Below are 16,790 nucleotides of genomic sequence, written 5' to 3'. Positions count from 1 at the left end.
CCTGCTGAAGGCTCCCTTTTTACTGAGTATAGTTACAAAATTTCCATAGACTTTGATGACAAAGGATGGCCCAATAGACAAAATTCTTATCTCTAAAGGTTAATGACACCTTTGAAATGAATGATTTGTGACAGACTGAGATACCAAGGGTCAAATCCTATTACTAGAAAATCTACTGCAGAGTATTAGACTGAAACATAGCCTTAGAGCAAGTTATCTCAAGTTATGGATGCTAAATTAAAATCTCATTTAAAGATATCTAAAACCATCGTCTTGAGATGCTGACTCCTAAAGCTGCATAAAGAAAAACTTTGCCAAAGTCATTGGTGTCTACTAAAACATTACAAATGCATTTAATTAATGAAAGGCTAATGTCACTAATGACAACAGCTTGTACAGATATGCCTGAGGAAGCCTTAAACTAATGTGGACACTGCTAGCACAGCAATCTTAACATGATACCTTAACATGATACTTAACATGGCTCTGTATTAGCTCCAGTTCTTGGACAGTTTTGCCTGTTTGTACTGAACTCTGCTATAACCGTCAACTGGCAATTCTCAAGAAACATCTTGTGTGCATTAAGCTATTTTTGGCTTTCAGATATAAGATTGCATTATGCATACATCATAAGGATAAATTTATGCTGCAATATATATAAAAACCATCAGCCATTCCAATTCTTGATACTTAAAGTTAAATTTCTTTTCAGCAGTACTTACTCACTTGTTGGCAGTGACTCACCTTCCCAATATGTATGTTTCTGCACTCTGAAAAGTCACTGGGTTCCAAACACCACCACTCCACACCCCGCACTTCCGCAATGCGGCTTGCTTACACTTCTGTAACCATGTTAGGGGTACAAGTGAAAGTTCGGTTTTGAAAATACTAGTCCCTAGCTTTTGCATTTGACACCAACTACTTGAAATATAAGTTGTATTTATTTTCAACTTTAAAAAGAAATCACAAACCAATGCAGAAACTGTATTTTTCATTACAACTTTTTCTTATTAAGAAAGAAGTTAGACACTCCCAAGATGAAAACAACTTCATTATTGCTGTAAGGCTGACAGTTACACAGGTGTTGGATAGGGCAGCACAATAACACTATTACAGTTTTAAAGCCCAAAATTTTTTTCTAGGGCACAGTTACAACAATTGGAGAGTAGGGAGCAGTGGAGTAGATTGGCAGAAGACAAATCCTACTTCTCTAATGTGGTATTATCTTGCAGGCGTAACCTACAAGATTACAGTTCTTGTTCCTAGTGTAGTTTTGCTACTACAAACATTAAAAACAAAATAAATATTTTTCATCCCCTTATTTAATGGTCAAATTTTCAGCAGTGACTCTTCTGCACTGCAGGAAGTCTTCACACTGCTTGCTGCTTCAACTAATGTCAAAATAACATAGAGCTATATAGTAATAGGTGAATTTGGTCTTTTCCTGAACATAGTGGAGATTGGAACAGGAACACCCTGACTACCTTTTCCAAAAGGCTGATCAAAAGGAAAACACAGAGTGCCAGAAGTCAAGGACTATTATAGCTGTGAAAACCAAGTGTTCTCTGGGGTTCATTTCATAATGAAATTTAGTGCATGTATATAAACATAGAACAAAGCAAAAACTACTGAAAAGCCCTTAAGATTCAAAGCAATGCAGCCCTCCTCCCACACCAAGCAGAACTACCTCTGGTCCCTAAAACAGAGGTGTGGCAAAGAAGGGAGAGAGGTCAAATTTTTGCAGTGTTTCAGTGAAACCTTTCCTCTCATGAGAGTAGACCCAACCAGTATCTTTTTTGCCTCTCACTCTGATGACCACGAGGCTTAAGCTTCATTAGCAACTCCTTACCCAACAGCATTTACCAAAACCGTTCTTTACAGTTGTAATTACTAGTAGAGTAGTCATATTGGATTTATAGCAGAATATCTCTAAATTTTCTTGTATAAACAGGCCTGCAGGCTTCTGCTAAAAGCTGGAGCAGATGCTTAGTAAGTATCCAACGTATTTTTAATCATCAGTAAACTTAGTCACTGCATTTAAATTCTAGTTATTTTGATGCAACAGTAAGAATACACTTATATTTTTAATAATTCTCAATCTCCTAAATGGCTAAGTGGATTTTACTCCAACTGCTACGACTGAACTGTAAGCAGAAACAAAAGCATTAATAATTTTGGTCTAAACAAACACCTCGAATGCTAAAAGTGTCACTAATAACAGAAAGGTCTAACTAGTTTGCAAAGAAAGTGAAGTTTTAACTTCAGATTGCTGAAATTTTCTAAGGTTCAAGTGCTTCAGAAGCTTTTCAGAATCTTTTACATTTCTGATAAATACATTAAATGCTCCTGAACAAATAATTCTGTACATCAAAATGAAGTCTGATTTTACAATGAAACTGAGTTAGTTATAGAAAAACCTCACAACAGTGAGATCAAAGGCATTAAGACTTACAATGTCAGGTGTGGGGAAGAAAATTCAGCATCTTTTTTCGTAAGTTTTGGCTCTCTGAAAATGTTCTGGCACCCCCCCCGCCACATGCAAGAAATCCTGTGTAGAATGCAAGATTCAGGATGGAATGGAAGTCAAACATTCTCAGTTTGTTTTTTTTTTTGTTGTGGTTTGTTTTCTTTGTTTGTTTGTTTTTTTTTAAAGTGAAAATTTTGCAAATTGCTTAGGTCTGAAATAGGTATGGTCACTCTCAGCAAAACCCCTCAATTATTCCTTTCCTACCCATTTGAAGTATGTTTTCCAAAACTAGCAATGCATGGAAAAGCCAGTCAGAACAGGAATATTCAAATTATGCAAAATGACTGCACAATCTGGTGATCAGTTATGTTCATACAAAAAACTTCATCCGCTAATTACAATCATACCAGTACCATACGTAAATTCTTTGCTTGGCAGCATCTGGATATAGAGTAGCCAACTTCTTTGAACATTATTTTACCCCTTGAGGTCAGCTGGTGTTAAAAGTAAAATCTTTCTGCACAATTGTTTTGCCCAACACTTCATTATCTTGTTATCAATAGTTGTTTACACAAGTGATGCAGGTTTTTGTTTTCTTAGTGCAGCAATACCAAAGCCAATGCTTCCTACTATAGGAAGTTGTAGGATTTTTCTTCTTTCCAACTGCGATCAATGCATTTTCTCTAAAAGTCTTCTTCCACATAAACCATGATGGAGAATGATGTCTGAGATTGTCTAAGGTTCACAATACCAGAGACCACACTATGACATGAACTACTTAATAAACGTCAAGAGAGAGATACAGGAGTTCTTTAGCTACAGCCAGAAACCATCAACCTTAATATGGCCATCTTAGGAGACTACCTATCATAACTGTATAACTGCAAACATTTTTACGATGTCATAATATTAGTAAATATTCATTTGGGAATACATTACTAATCAACAGAAATGATGAAACATTATGTGAACATCCATGAGCATTATCTAGGAAAGACATATTTTTCATCAGAAAAATATTTCTAAGGACTTTTAGCACACAAACACTTTTTCAGAGAAATTTGGAGTTTTTTTCTCTGGAAAAGACAAATTTCACACATGAAGGAGTTTGAATGGTTTCTGATCATAGATTAACTGCTGTTAATAACATTTTGGTGCTAGTAGCTTCACCAGAAAGGAGAAATCAACAACAGGAACAAGAAACTCACATCTCCCCACTATCTGGCAGTAGAACTAGGTAAGACAAAAAAAATCAAAACAAAAAAGGGAAGCTTTTTTTCTTAAATACAATGCACAATTAAGTCACAGGACTCATTACCACAGGATTCTGCAGGAGACTAAGAAAACCAGCAAGAGTAGTTCAATGAGGAACTTTATGTGTTAAGAGAATAAGCAAAGTTATGGCTATTACCCATCATGGTCTGGATACAATTTTCATCCTGGAAAGCCTTTAAAACAAATCATAGGGAACATATACTAAAGAGATATCACATACCTACTGTTTATTGTGCTAATCCCCATGGCACCTGCTACAACTGCACTAAGACTAGACTACAAGCTAGAGGGACCTTAGTTACCACAAAAACATTTCAAGTCTCCCAATCCTCTGCCCCACACACACTAGAAAAATAGTTATTTTGAGTCAAATTTGTCTTCTACATACTGAGACTGCTGTCACATAGGTTTGGAAGCTACAATCCTTCAGCTTCTAAAGAGCCTTTTATCAAGATGCTCTTAGATTTGTATCAGATATTTTTGAAGACACATTTGAGAACTTGTTCTCAAAGCAGAAAGTTTGAGAAGAGACAGTCACATGGCTTCGCAAATGCATTTCAGGAAAAGAACAAGAACAGCAATCAGTGCAGCATTAGGAATTGTTTTTCAAGTTACCACCCCTATGCATCAGTTCAGTGTGAATATGCACTCACAGCCTAATTTTAAGAAGCACAAAAAGGGATTTGATCATCCTTTCCAGCAACATTTAGTATATATTACAATTGTAAAATATAATTGATTTCAGTAACACAGCAAAAGTCACATCAATACCAATCCATACTTGCTGTGTAGGTAAACAGACTGTTTCCATTTTAAATACCACCTTGTGTAAACTCCACTTGCTATTAGCTTTCTAACCTGGAAACACAGAACCTAGTAAGTAGATTATTCAGTCACATTTTTATTCATCATTATTTGCAGATTCTCAGCATATCCCAAGATCTGTACTTGAACTATGGACTTACAAATGCTGAAGGCAAGAAAAGGACTCCAAGTTCGTAAGAACGTATCATCAGTTGGGTACCATTTTTCTCCAGAGCTCCCCAAGCTGCTTTAGACAGATTGGCACTGCAAAGAGAAACAAAGCATTTCACAGTGAGGCATAATCTTCACAGCAGAAAATGCTTAAGTACCACAGCTGTAGCAATGCAATTCTAGCAGGAGACCTTCACTTCAATTAGAACAGTCTTTTCAAAAAAAGCGATTTGGGTGTTATTCCTTATTGCCATTTTTACAGCACAGTGGGAGTAACAGAGACAATATATAGAAAGGTATTCATACAACACATGGATAATTATACAAGCCTACTTGTGTCATATAGATCTAGAAGACAAATTCAGCCTTTTGAGTCTTCTCTGCAAATTTCAGAAAGGCACTTGGTATTGGTAAACAGCTTCAATTTGATGACTTAAGAGGATTAAAGGCTAAGCTTAATTATGACTAGTTACATTATAATACATTTAGTACAAAGCATTTTTACAAGTGTTAAACAATATCTTTGGCTCCTGGCATTTTGTTCTCTGATATATTTATGAAAACAAGTATTTATCAAAGAGGCATTGTTGTTTCACTATGCTGTTCAGAACCATGTTCTAGCAGATCCTTCATCAGTATCTGCTATGAAGTAAATCAGGTTTGCAGTCAAAAAATAAATGCAATTCTGTTGTCAAAACCTACTTCTACAGCAAAATACAAAGCTTAAACATTACGTTTTAACTGACAAACATACTGGATGCTTTTTGAGAGTAGCAAATGGTGGCATAGAAGAAACATGAGAAAAAAATAAAAGCAACCATGAATTTTTGTATTAGGGGGACTCAGCATCACATTTGTTTGATTTAAATCCTTTAAAAATCACCTTAATCACTAATGCAGGCAACAGTATCAATGAGTGAAGAAGTTTAAAAAGCCAGAATATAAAGAGTAAAAAGATTAAAATAACTGAGTATTTAAGAGTAAAGATATAAAGATCATGATCTATAGTATACAGGGTTGCAAAAAAAAGTTTTGACAAAATAAACATATCTGTATTTTTCATTCACAATAAGACATTGTCCCCTCACATCAAGAAATTTCTTGCTCCCTCTTTTGGCTTCTTTAAAAACCAAACAATAGAAATACAAAGCTAGACTTCAAGCTAGAATGCTGAACAACTCAATCTGACAAAAGGTCAGGTTCCAATTATTAGGTATCTACATGTTTTGTAATAAAGCAGTGCAAGGATAAACTTAGGCTTAATCCATATCTATTTTGTACAAACCAAAATATCTGTTTTGGGATCTACTTCGTACAAACCAGCACATGTTAAAGAAAATCAACCCAAGGTTTAAAAATACTTATTCAGTTTATGCTGAACCCCAAAATTGGCAGGTACAGCTCAGACAAGATTTTAGTGTGATTGCCAACAGTTCCTGATAGAATCATTTCAGCTTGCAACCCCCAAAAGGGGCAACGTAATGAAGAAATACTAAATATGGACAAAAATTCATATGATTACTTACAGTATTATGAGTATTATGGCAGTAACTCACCTGGGCCTCCAACTGACAAGAACTTTATATATGTCTGTTTTTTTTGTGAGAGGTTAGTTTCTTACCTTGTAACTAAGAACCATGCAATCTTCTGGAAGTCAGGAGAGGGTCTCATGTATGTCTTAATGTGAGGTATAGCATGACTTCGACCTGAGATTTCTGCTGACCATATGCTAGAAAAAAAGAAAGAACTCTTTTCATATGCAGTTTTATTTTGAGGTCTAAAAAAAAACCTCACCATACTACAGTGCCATGTTTTCAGTAATACTACCCTGTATTTGTCACATTTAATACTTCTTCCCCCCACAGAAAGGTTGAAAATAGTTATTTAACTGAATTTTTAATCTTGAAATCCAATTTTACTAGAAGCCAGAAGGGCAGGATTTTTTTTTTTTTTTCCTTTACAAACAAACCAGACAGATAGTCTCCTCAGGCTCTCTTAAAACGTTTTTCTATTCCTCTCCTTCAGCTAGCACTCAAGAAACTTAAGTCCAAACTTTCAACCAATATTTCTTCTTTGAAGGCTATCAGTGGTTATGCCTTTAAGCAAAGGAGCTTGACACCAAATTAAACCTCACAAAATTCCCAAGCTCATTACAATTTACTATGCATGAAGTAAAGTCAGGGAGCAACTGACAGATTGTTGACACTACCCTTCCTCCCCTTTCTGTGCCCCTAAGTCTCTGAGAAATTTGAGGGCTTGATAGTAGAGATATCTATCTACATATATAGAAACTACTTTAGAACAACCACCCATTGCTGGGGTACTTCAGCATCAAAGTTACAAAATCATAGAATAGTTTGGGTTGGAAGGGACCTTCAAAGGTCATATAGTCCAACCCCCCCTGCAATGAGCAGGGACATCTTCAACTAGAGCAAGTTGCTCAGAGCCCTGTCCAACCTGTCCTTGAACGTTTCCAGGCATGGGGCATCTACCACCTCTCTGGGCAACCTGTGCCAATGTTTCACCACCCTCATTCTGAAAAATTTCCTCGTTCTATCTAGCCTAAATCTGCCCTCTTAGTTTAAAACCATTGCTCCTTGTCCTATCGCAACAGGCCCTGCTAAAAAGTCTGTCCTCATTTTTCTTAGAAGCCCCCCTTTAACTACTGAAAGGCTGCAATAAGGTGTCCCTGGAGCCTTCTCTTCTCAGGCTGAACAACCCCAACTCTCTCAGCCCGTCCTCAGAGGAGACATGTTCTATCCCTCTGATCATTTTTGTGGCCCTCCTCTGGACCCGCTCCAACAGATCCATGACTTTCCTTGTACTGAGGGCTCCGGAGCTGGATGCCGGACTCCAGGTAGGGCCTCACCAGAGCAGAGCACAGGGGCAGAATCACCTCCCTCGACCTGCTGGCCATGCTACTTTTCATACAGCCTAGCATGTGGTTGGCCTTCTGGGCTGCAAGTGCACATTGCTGGCTCATGTCCAGCTTTTCATCCACCAACACCCTCAAGTCCTTTTCGGCAGGGCTGCTCTCAATCCCTTCATCCCCCAGACTATATTGACACCAGGGGTTGCCCCAATCCAGGTGCAGGACCCTACACTTGGCCTTGTTGAATCTCAGGAGGTTCACAAGGGCTCATTCCTCGAGCTTGTCCAGGACCTTCTGGATGGCATCCTGTCCCTCAGGCTTGTCAACTGTACCACTCAGCTTGGTGTCATCTGCAAACTTGCTGAGGGTGCACTTGATCACACTATGTCACTGATGAAGATATTAAAGAGTACTGGTCTCAATACAGACCCCTAAGGGACATCACTTGTCATCACTGATGTCCATCTGGACATTGAGCCGTTGACCACTACCCTCTGGGTGCGACCACCCTACCAATTTCTCATCCACTACACAGTCCACCCATCAAATCCATCTCTCTCCAATTTAGAAAGAAGGATCTTGTGGGGGACCGTGTTAAAGGCCTTACAGAAGTCCAGTTACACAACATTTGTACCTCTTCCCTTGTCCACTAATGTAGTCACTCCATCATAGAAGGCCACTAAGTTGTTCACACAGGACTTGCCCTTGGTGAAGCCATATTCAGCTCCAGACACACTTGGACCAAAAAGTCGTCTTCATATTTTGATGCAAGGCAAACTGAAGTCTGTTTTTGACAAACAGACTAAGATATGTAAGATACAGAAACAGCTAACTAGTGTTCTACAGAAATCTACACTTTACATACACGCAGATATACAAGACTACCATAACTCAACAATTTTTGTTAATAGCTTTTCTCTCACAACTGACAGTTTAGATAAACATTACCTTTAAGTTTAAGGCAAAAAATTATCAGGTAACTCCAGTAACATTGTAGAAATGAAAAAGAGGAAAAACAGTAGAATTGTGAATTGAACACAGATTTTCCTTAGATCTATCTCACTGCCTTACATGAGGACAATCTTCTCCCCCCACTATTAACTGCAATAATTTTGAGATACTATCTCAGTCTACTGCCTTTTTGCCTCCTCATCTTTGACAGATAAAATTAAGTATTGTGTTTTAGCAAAAGTACTACCACTTTCAGTAAAAGCATTATTAGCAAAGAAGTATTTAAGAAATGTTTTCCCTTCAGCCTAAAAGTCAGCTTATCTCTAGCCTGCATAATGGAGTGATAGAATAGAAGAACTGTAAGGGGTTTCAGATGGGTACAGTATCTCATTTAATCTATTCTTAATATAGCTAAATTTCAATTTCACCACGGACCTTTCCTGGCATATTTTAGACAAAAAAAGCCAAAACAGATTACAAAAACCCTGAAGTAAAATACAAGCACAGTTGCTTTGCACACCAAGGATGAGAACATATGTCAATTATAATAATTTCAGGCTACTTCTAGTCAAATTGGCTTAACACTTTTTAAGCTGTAAAGTCTTCATCAGAATGCAGTTCGCAGAGGATGAACACAGGACTGATCTCATGTTGCAGTAAACTTCAGGCATATTCATCTCAGAGATAAGTATGGGAAGTTAAATGAACCTACCTTTGAGAAATTTTATGGTGCACAACTGCAGTTTGAAGTAGTTTTTTTGACAGAGGTCATGGTACCACATAAACTAAGAGCTCAAGTATGGCGTGAGGAAAAGGAGTTACGCAAGTAGGTATTATCAGAATTTGAACAGTAAAACATGAAAGCCTTTTTGCTAGGTTTTTTATTCTTTTACATTCCTAGGACTAGAATCCTTATCACTAATACAGCTTAACGCTGACTTTAGAGCACTAATCCTGACATTTTTGCCAGTAACTTGCTACTCTCTCCCTCCCAGTCTTCTAAGTCATTTCAGTCAGCAGCTTTTCTTTTTTCTTTTTAATTACCCGGCCTCTAATGTGATGATTAGGTACACTGAATTAAAGAGTTAATCTACTTTCCAACTCCTAAAACACAACAGCTTTTGCCCCTCCTACCCCTCCATTTTTCCAATAGCTATTTTTGAATTTCATGTAATTTCGTTTTTCTGAGAGGAAAGGAAGAGGCAAAAAATGTTCTCTACCATGAATAAGGTATTTTTTTGCAACACGGAAAATACTTTGCACTCACTTGGACTGCACTATAAATGTGAATACTTAAGTTGTTGCTTTTTTTACTTTATGTACTGAATTACTTGCTAAATTTCAGAAGTATGTTTCTTTAAATATGATATTTGTTTTACTCTGCAATGAATTTTTGAGTTTGAAAAGAAGACTACACTGCAGTCACAGCGCATTTAGCTGGAAGATATACAGCAAGTATCAGTTGCCACCAGTGTCTGATATTTCTGGCACAAATGATGTAAAAGTGCAGACGCAGGCCCCTTTACAAGTGGATCTACTGAGGCAGGGAAGCCAGATAGCCCTAACATCCTGAAAAATCTGTGCAGACATGCTCAACCCATAAGCACAGCCAGGAATAGCTGATTTTCTACACCACCACCTTTTTCATCATTTAGTTCTTACTTCAAACAGTGACTGGGCCAGTGACTGGCAACAAGGCTTGAGCATAGTTAAAACAACTCAGTCTCAACCATAAGAGAACAGTAGGTCCTCCTCTGTGTAAATACTCCATATCCCTCATCTTTTATGACATTAGGTGAACAACACTATAGTTCTTTGAATCAACAAGAAATATCTTTACACTTCAAAACTCTACAGGCCTGAAGAACACATAAAGCTCTAATACAACTACGGTTATGGAGTTGTCAACAGCAAGTCAAACTAGCTCTTGTCAAACCAGTTTCTTCCATTCTTTGAAAATAAAAATTTGCAAGGTAACTGCACAAACATAAGGCATGTGGCATTAAAAGTCAATCAATTAAAATGAGCATTAAAATACAATATTTTATGTACTGTTAAAGCTGATCAACTGTTTCAAAAGTAGTAGTTAACATAAATCATTAAGCATTGCAAATCTTTCCTTATCAGTGAGTAATACTGAAAAGAAAAAAATGAGAGAAAACTGAGCAAATTGCACCATTTACACAGTAGCAAATCTAACAAAGCAGTCTAGTAATCATTTGCTACAATCAGAAAAGTGAACTCAATATTGAGTTTCATAAGCTTATTCTTTTGAGAAATTACAATTCAGCACTGCATGACAGGTTAGTTAAATATACTCAACTGGCAGAAGAGATAGAGAAGCAGCCCACAGATGTTATAAAAATTGTATGCCTGGGACAGAGGTTCCACCTCTTTGGGCAAGACTACAGGACACCATTTACCAACTCCATTAACCTATTCCTTCTCCTTTACTGTAAATACAAATACATTTAAATACATTTCTCTTCTTTCAACTCTGGTAGGATATCTAGTTTCTTGCTGGTTTCGCATTATTTTCCAGTGAGGTAAAGACAAATTCCTCTAATCCTTCTACTGCCCAAAGCTTTGCATTATGGCAAGCCTTTAAAATAGGTCATCTTCTACTTACTCTATTGAAACAGGACCTACCATTTTCTGTGTGTCTCAGGTTACCAGCGATAAGAAGCTTCTGTATGACATCTGCTCTACGGTAACAGCTTACATGCAGGCTCTCTTCAAAGACTAGTTCTTCAAAGACTAGTGTCTTGTACTACTGCAGGGTAAGAATCTGCCTCTGGGTAGTCACTACAAAGCAATTATGCAGGGCCATTTGTCATGTGCAACCAATTTGACAGATAAATTTAAAACGGCCCTTTTGTTGCCAGAGCAGGACCCTAATATGCCCAGAGACAGGTATGTGGGTGTTTTCTCATTAAACAGGAATAAAACAATTATCAAGTAATGTTCTGCTCACTAAATAAGAGACTAACTGAAAAAAGGTTTTTCTTCCCATAAGATTCTCATGAGGTATATGCCCTGAATTAAGGCTGAAAATGCCCTGTTTTATGATCTCCTCACTTTCTGAATCATAACTGAACAATCATGAAGTCTTGAAGGTGTTTGTAGCTTTCTTCTATTGCTGAATGTGCTCAGAGGGAAGGCTTCAAAGGCAGGAGAGACAAAGCCTCACGTGCTTTCTGCTCCAGTTCCATTTTGTGGACATTGACCAGCAAATCTCACAGCAGCAATCATGTTCACTCCAGAATGGAAGATGGTCTCTGCAACTAGCAATTGTATTCTTAGCCCTCTGAATATACACATAACTGTCCAAACTCTTACTTAGATACAGGTAACTTATCTTACTAGTGCAACTTCCACCTGGAAGAGTTAAAAGTTTCTGTGGTGAAAAGATTGGGGAGCTGTGGAGGTTACCAGATTTAATTTTTTTTAAATCTATGAAAAACAACTTCTCCCCATTGTTCTCAAAACACACTAAAGTCTTTAAAGATTCAGCCTGAGGGAGACATCTGGTATGGAATGTGTTAGACTTAGAATTTGGCAATATTAGTAGCAAGTGAAAATAGAAGTTCTTAATGGAAAACGTCAGGCACCTTTAACAAAAGATGGTATTAGCATAAGGGACTGAGAATTCTTACAGCAGGACTGCTGCACTCAAAAAACAAACAAAAAGAGCCTTCCTAACCCTGTTGTGGCACAGCTGAAATCCTGTTTATACCGAGGCACAAGTGGGAAAGTGAAATACTACTGTAAAAAAACAAAAGAGAAAGAAAAAAAGAAAAGTAGCATTATTTCAGTTCAGAGAAGGAAAGCTTAACTAGAAGTTTACAGAATCCAAAAATCTGGTAGTGTCCTCCATTAGCAACAGTATGCCACATAACTTTTACAGGTAAATAGCACCTTTTGACCAGCAGATAAGGAGCTAAAGGCTTTTATTTTAAGGAGTTTAAGAATATCATGCTTCCCCTTAATTTGCTTTTAACACTCAAACATTACAGCACTGTAAGTTTAAACATAGAGTCTAAGAAAAAAGACATCCCACCAATTTTCTAAAGAATTGAGTTCCACTTACTGAAAATAGGAATGCAACCACAGCTGTTTCTGTGCTGTCTGTATACTGTATGGAAGCGAGCCACCAGCTTAAAGAAAAAAAATAGAACATGTACATTTGTTTTTTGAAAGACATTCTAAAAGTAAGCAAGCATCTCAGGGAGTAAGTTATCTGTACTATCCTCACGACCTATTTTCAGAAAAATATTACATTCTCCAGTAGTATAAACCGGTATATAGGTGGTTTTTTTTTTTTTCATTCTTAAAATTTAAGACGTTCCTAAACGTTATGTTGCAGATTTACACTAGGAAAAAGAGAAACAGCACAGAGGTTATATAATTAAGTCCTCTTAGAAGACAGATGTTTATGGGTAACTTTTTGTTATGATACCACTTGATATCAACAGATTAGAATCACTACCCATACAAGCTAGAAGGAATAAAACAAGCAGCTTTCAGAAAAAACCAACAAAAACCAACAAACCAAACAACATTATTTTAAAGAGCAAGAACTTCTCTGATGAAATTGTGTTTGTATTGATTTGGTCTTTGGCTAATGCATGTTGTGATTTCTTGAAATGAATTTAACAAGGAGCAATCAGCCACGGCATACTGAATTACAGTAGTGTTGCGTATTAAAAACATGATGCAAAACCTACTTCATTCAACCTGTCCTAGAAGACAGCACAAGGACCTGCTACAAAAGCTTTACTGCTCTCAGAGATGCGCTAACTGCGGGAGTCCACAGGGCTGTTCATTTGCACATATACAGAGTTACATCATTCACCAAGGTATTTCAGAGAATGAAAGAAATGATGGTAAGGAGTCATTGCACAGACTGCGCCTCTGACTTTCAAGAGTATCAACTTTGCTAAACTGATGCTGTAGACAACCAGATGTATTTCAAAAGACCCTAACTTACTTGCAGGAGCCACAGCTACCTAAAAACTCACTAGCTGCAGTTTCTACATATGCCCAAGCACTGCTCAATTCAGAGGAAAGATAGAGAGCTGAAAGCACTCCTGCTAGCCCTGTGTTTAAATTCTACCAATTGTTAAAACTAGAGCTCAACAGCTACTCTGCTTCATAATACATAGGAGCATAGGTATCCTACTTGGAACAGGAACACATGTTTATAGATTCAGTAATGCCAAAGAATCACTGAATTGTTGAAGTTGGAAGCACTCTCTGGAGATGCCACACCTTGCATACTGTGTTCAGTTTTGGGCCCCTCACTACAAGAAGGACGTTGAGGTGCTGGAGCATGTCCAGAGAAGGGCAACGAAGCTGGTGAGGGGTCTGGAGAACAAGTCTTACAAGGAAGCAGATGAGGGAACTGGGGTTGTTCAGTTTGGAGAAGAGGCGGCTGACGAGAGACCTTATCACTCTCTACAACTACCTGAAAGGGGGTTGTGGCGAGATGGGTGTTGGTCTCTTCTCCCAAGTAACCAGCAATAGGACAAGAGGAAGTGGCCACAAGTTGTGCCGGGGAAGGTTTAGACTAGATAGTAGGAAAAATTTCTTTACGGAGAGAGTGGTCAAGCATTGGAACAGGCTGCCCCGGGAGGTGGTGGAGTCATCATCAGTGGAAGCGTTCAAAAAATATATAGATGTGGCACTTCAGGATATGGTTTAGTGGGCTTGGTGGTGTTGGGTTGATGGTTGGACTTGATGATCTTAAAGGTCTTCTCAAACCTTAATGATTCTGTGAGATCATCTGGAATAACTCCCTGCTTAAAGCAGGGTCAAACAGAGCACCGTTGCTCAGTACAAAGTCCTGTCAGGTTTTGAGTATCTCCAAGAATAGAGACTCTACAGCCTCTCCAAGCAACCTGTTCCATTTAAATATCAGAAACCATTTTTGCTGTAAGGGTACACTGGAATCTTCTGTATCTCAATTTGCCTCTTTATTCTTTCACTGGTCATCATGCAAAAAATCTGCCTCTACTTTGCATCCTCCTATCAGGTATTTATACACATTGATATGGTCTCCCAGTAAAGTTCTCTTCTCCAGGTTGAGAAATTACCCAACTCCCTCAACCTCTCCTTATATGACAGATGTTCCAATCCCTTATGCATCTTCGTGGTCTTTTGCTGGACTTGGTTCCAAGTCTGCCTTGTACTAGGAAATAAAAAAACTGGACACAGCACTCCAGATGTGGTCTCACTAGTGCTAAATAGAGGTGACTCAGCCTGCTGGCAATGTGCTTCCAAATGCAGCCCAGGATGCTGTTGGCCTTCTTGCCACAAGGGCACATTGCTGGCTCATCTTCAGCTTAGTGACCACCAGCACTCCCAGGTCTTTTTCTGCAAAGCTGTTTCCCCCTTGCATCAACCCTGTGTGTGTACTGGTGCCCGGTGTTATTCTTGCCCCAGAACAGTACGTTGCTGTTCCATCACCTTCCCAGGGATCAAGGTGAGGCTAACAGGCCTATAGTTCCCCAGATCCTCCTTCTGAGAAACACAGGCTTCACTGCATCAGAATGCTACAGTACCTCTTCCTCTTTCAGGTTGGCTGGGGCTATGCTGTCTATACAAATATCCTGATTTCATGAACACAAACATGGGAAGACTGAACAGAACAGTTACATATTGCAGTATTAAAAAAAAACCAATGAGTAGTGAAACATCTTATTCTCTATTGTATCTGATCTGCAGGGTAACACTGCAAAGAAAACACAAGGAGAACTTGGCACACAAACCTGAATTTTCTGCCAAAATGAGAATATGACTGGAGTTAGAACAGTGGGCAAGAGCTGTTTTCTCCTATACAGTGACTTATGAATGTGGCTACACAGACTTAAACATTATATACCAGTGCCCACAACCCTTTTTCTATTCAATCACAGATGGAGAGCTGGAGTCAGAGCTCCGGTAACAGTAACAAAAGGATTTCTACAGCCACCTATTCTACAAAGTTGTCAGCAAGATAACTTCAGATTCATTCAACATCAACCACTGATGTGATTTTGCAGGACATTATGTCCACAAAAGATTAATAAATGGGCATTCATCTGCTTACCAGGATAGCCTTCCAGACTTTGCCTCACATTATTCACAGTAGGATAAACCTTCATGGAGGGGAGGAAAAACAAAAAGTAACCTTAATAACAAAATTCTAAATACACAAGCTGTCAATTTGCAAACAAAAAAATCACCTTAAAAGAAAACTTACTTAAGGGGAAAAAAAAAGGAGCATTAAAAGCTTCATTTTTCAGAATTAATAAAGTTACACTGCAGCTTAAAACTAGTCCTGTACCAGTAACAAAGATATTTTTACCTCTCTTGCAGAGCTTACCAAAATTAGCCATCAAGATTCAAACAACTCTGCTTCCAACACTTCCATGGTATTCAAAGTAAGCTCTTAACTTTTTTTTATGAGACTTTAGACTCATATCTCAAATACAAGTATGCAGAGGCAATTAGTATATGCTAAGGGCATAGTTTGATAACATTTTGTCCTTGATTTAACAAGCTCTTGTCACAAACTTGTTTCTGCTTCTCCTCTTAACTGTGCTAATAACCTGACCAAAATAACCAGGTTAGAAAAAAAATTGGTTTAGGTATTAATCACTCAGGGTTCAGTTACATCTCAGTAGCAGAAACAGCTGCATCTACAAATTCAATGGAAGACAAGCTATAGAATAAGAATATAATTTTGATCAGATTATATATACACCAGTGTCATGCAGATAGAAACTACCGTACATTTTTATAGTATACCATACACAAGTGTCACTAAATGTCATCCTTCTGATTTCAGGATGAAAGCTACATTAATGTCTCCCAAATGTTAAAAGCAAAACAATGACTAAGATTTAAACAACAAATGAATAAATGTTAAATAAAGGTCACTAGCATCTAAAAGACATACCAAATGAATTGGAACATCGCATTTAAGGAGAGTTGTCACACTGCTGCCTGCAGCCACCAGGCTCTCCTGGAATTCTGAGCACAGCCATTTGGACCCATCAGCTCCCATTGAACCAATGCTTGAGAACTGTCCAACAACAGGCCAGGATTCCTGTGCTGGTATTGACGAAGCATGCTCTTTCAGAAGCTAGTGAGGGAAATTAATGTTTTAATTTGTTAGACTTCAACAGGCAAAGAAAACCTTAATTAAGGGTTTTATATCACTTCTGATAAAATAAATACTCTGTAACTCACTTCTGACAAGAGATT

At 38.0% G+C, this 16,790-nt stretch overlaps 1 protein-coding gene across 1 annotated transcript in view; it reads right to left on the bottom strand.

Annotated features, from left to right (window-relative positions):
- The window catches only part of TDP1 (tyrosyl-DNA phosphodiesterase 1), a 47,127-nt gene that overhangs the window by 17,594 nt on the left and 12,743 nt on the right, over window positions 1-16,790 (bottom strand). Inside the window, exons 9-13 of the mRNA XM_010292600.1 lie at window positions 16,483-16,668; window positions 15,631-15,679; window positions 12,631-12,697; window positions 6,339-6,446; window positions 4,708-4,810 (exon numbers count right to left, since the gene is read on the bottom strand). Coding sequence (XP_010290902.1) covers window positions 4,708-4,810; window positions 6,339-6,446; window positions 12,631-12,697; window positions 15,631-15,679; window positions 16,483-16,668 — 513 coding nt within the window. The remainder of the gene's footprint in view (window positions 1-4,707; window positions 4,811-6,338; window positions 6,447-12,630; window positions 12,698-15,630; window positions 15,680-16,482; window positions 16,669-16,790) is intronic.

The sequence above is a fragment of the Phaethon lepturus genome, unplaced genomic scaffold (genome assembly GCF_000687285.1).
Source record: "Phaethon lepturus isolate BGI_N335 unplaced genomic scaffold, ASM68728v1 scaffold11268, whole genome shotgun sequence".
Classification (NCBI taxonomy): Eukaryota; Metazoa; Chordata; class Aves; order Phaethontiformes; family Phaethontidae; genus Phaethon; species Phaethon lepturus.
Note: the sequence above shows the minus strand (reverse complement) of the source record. Positions and strands in the feature narration are given on the sequence as shown.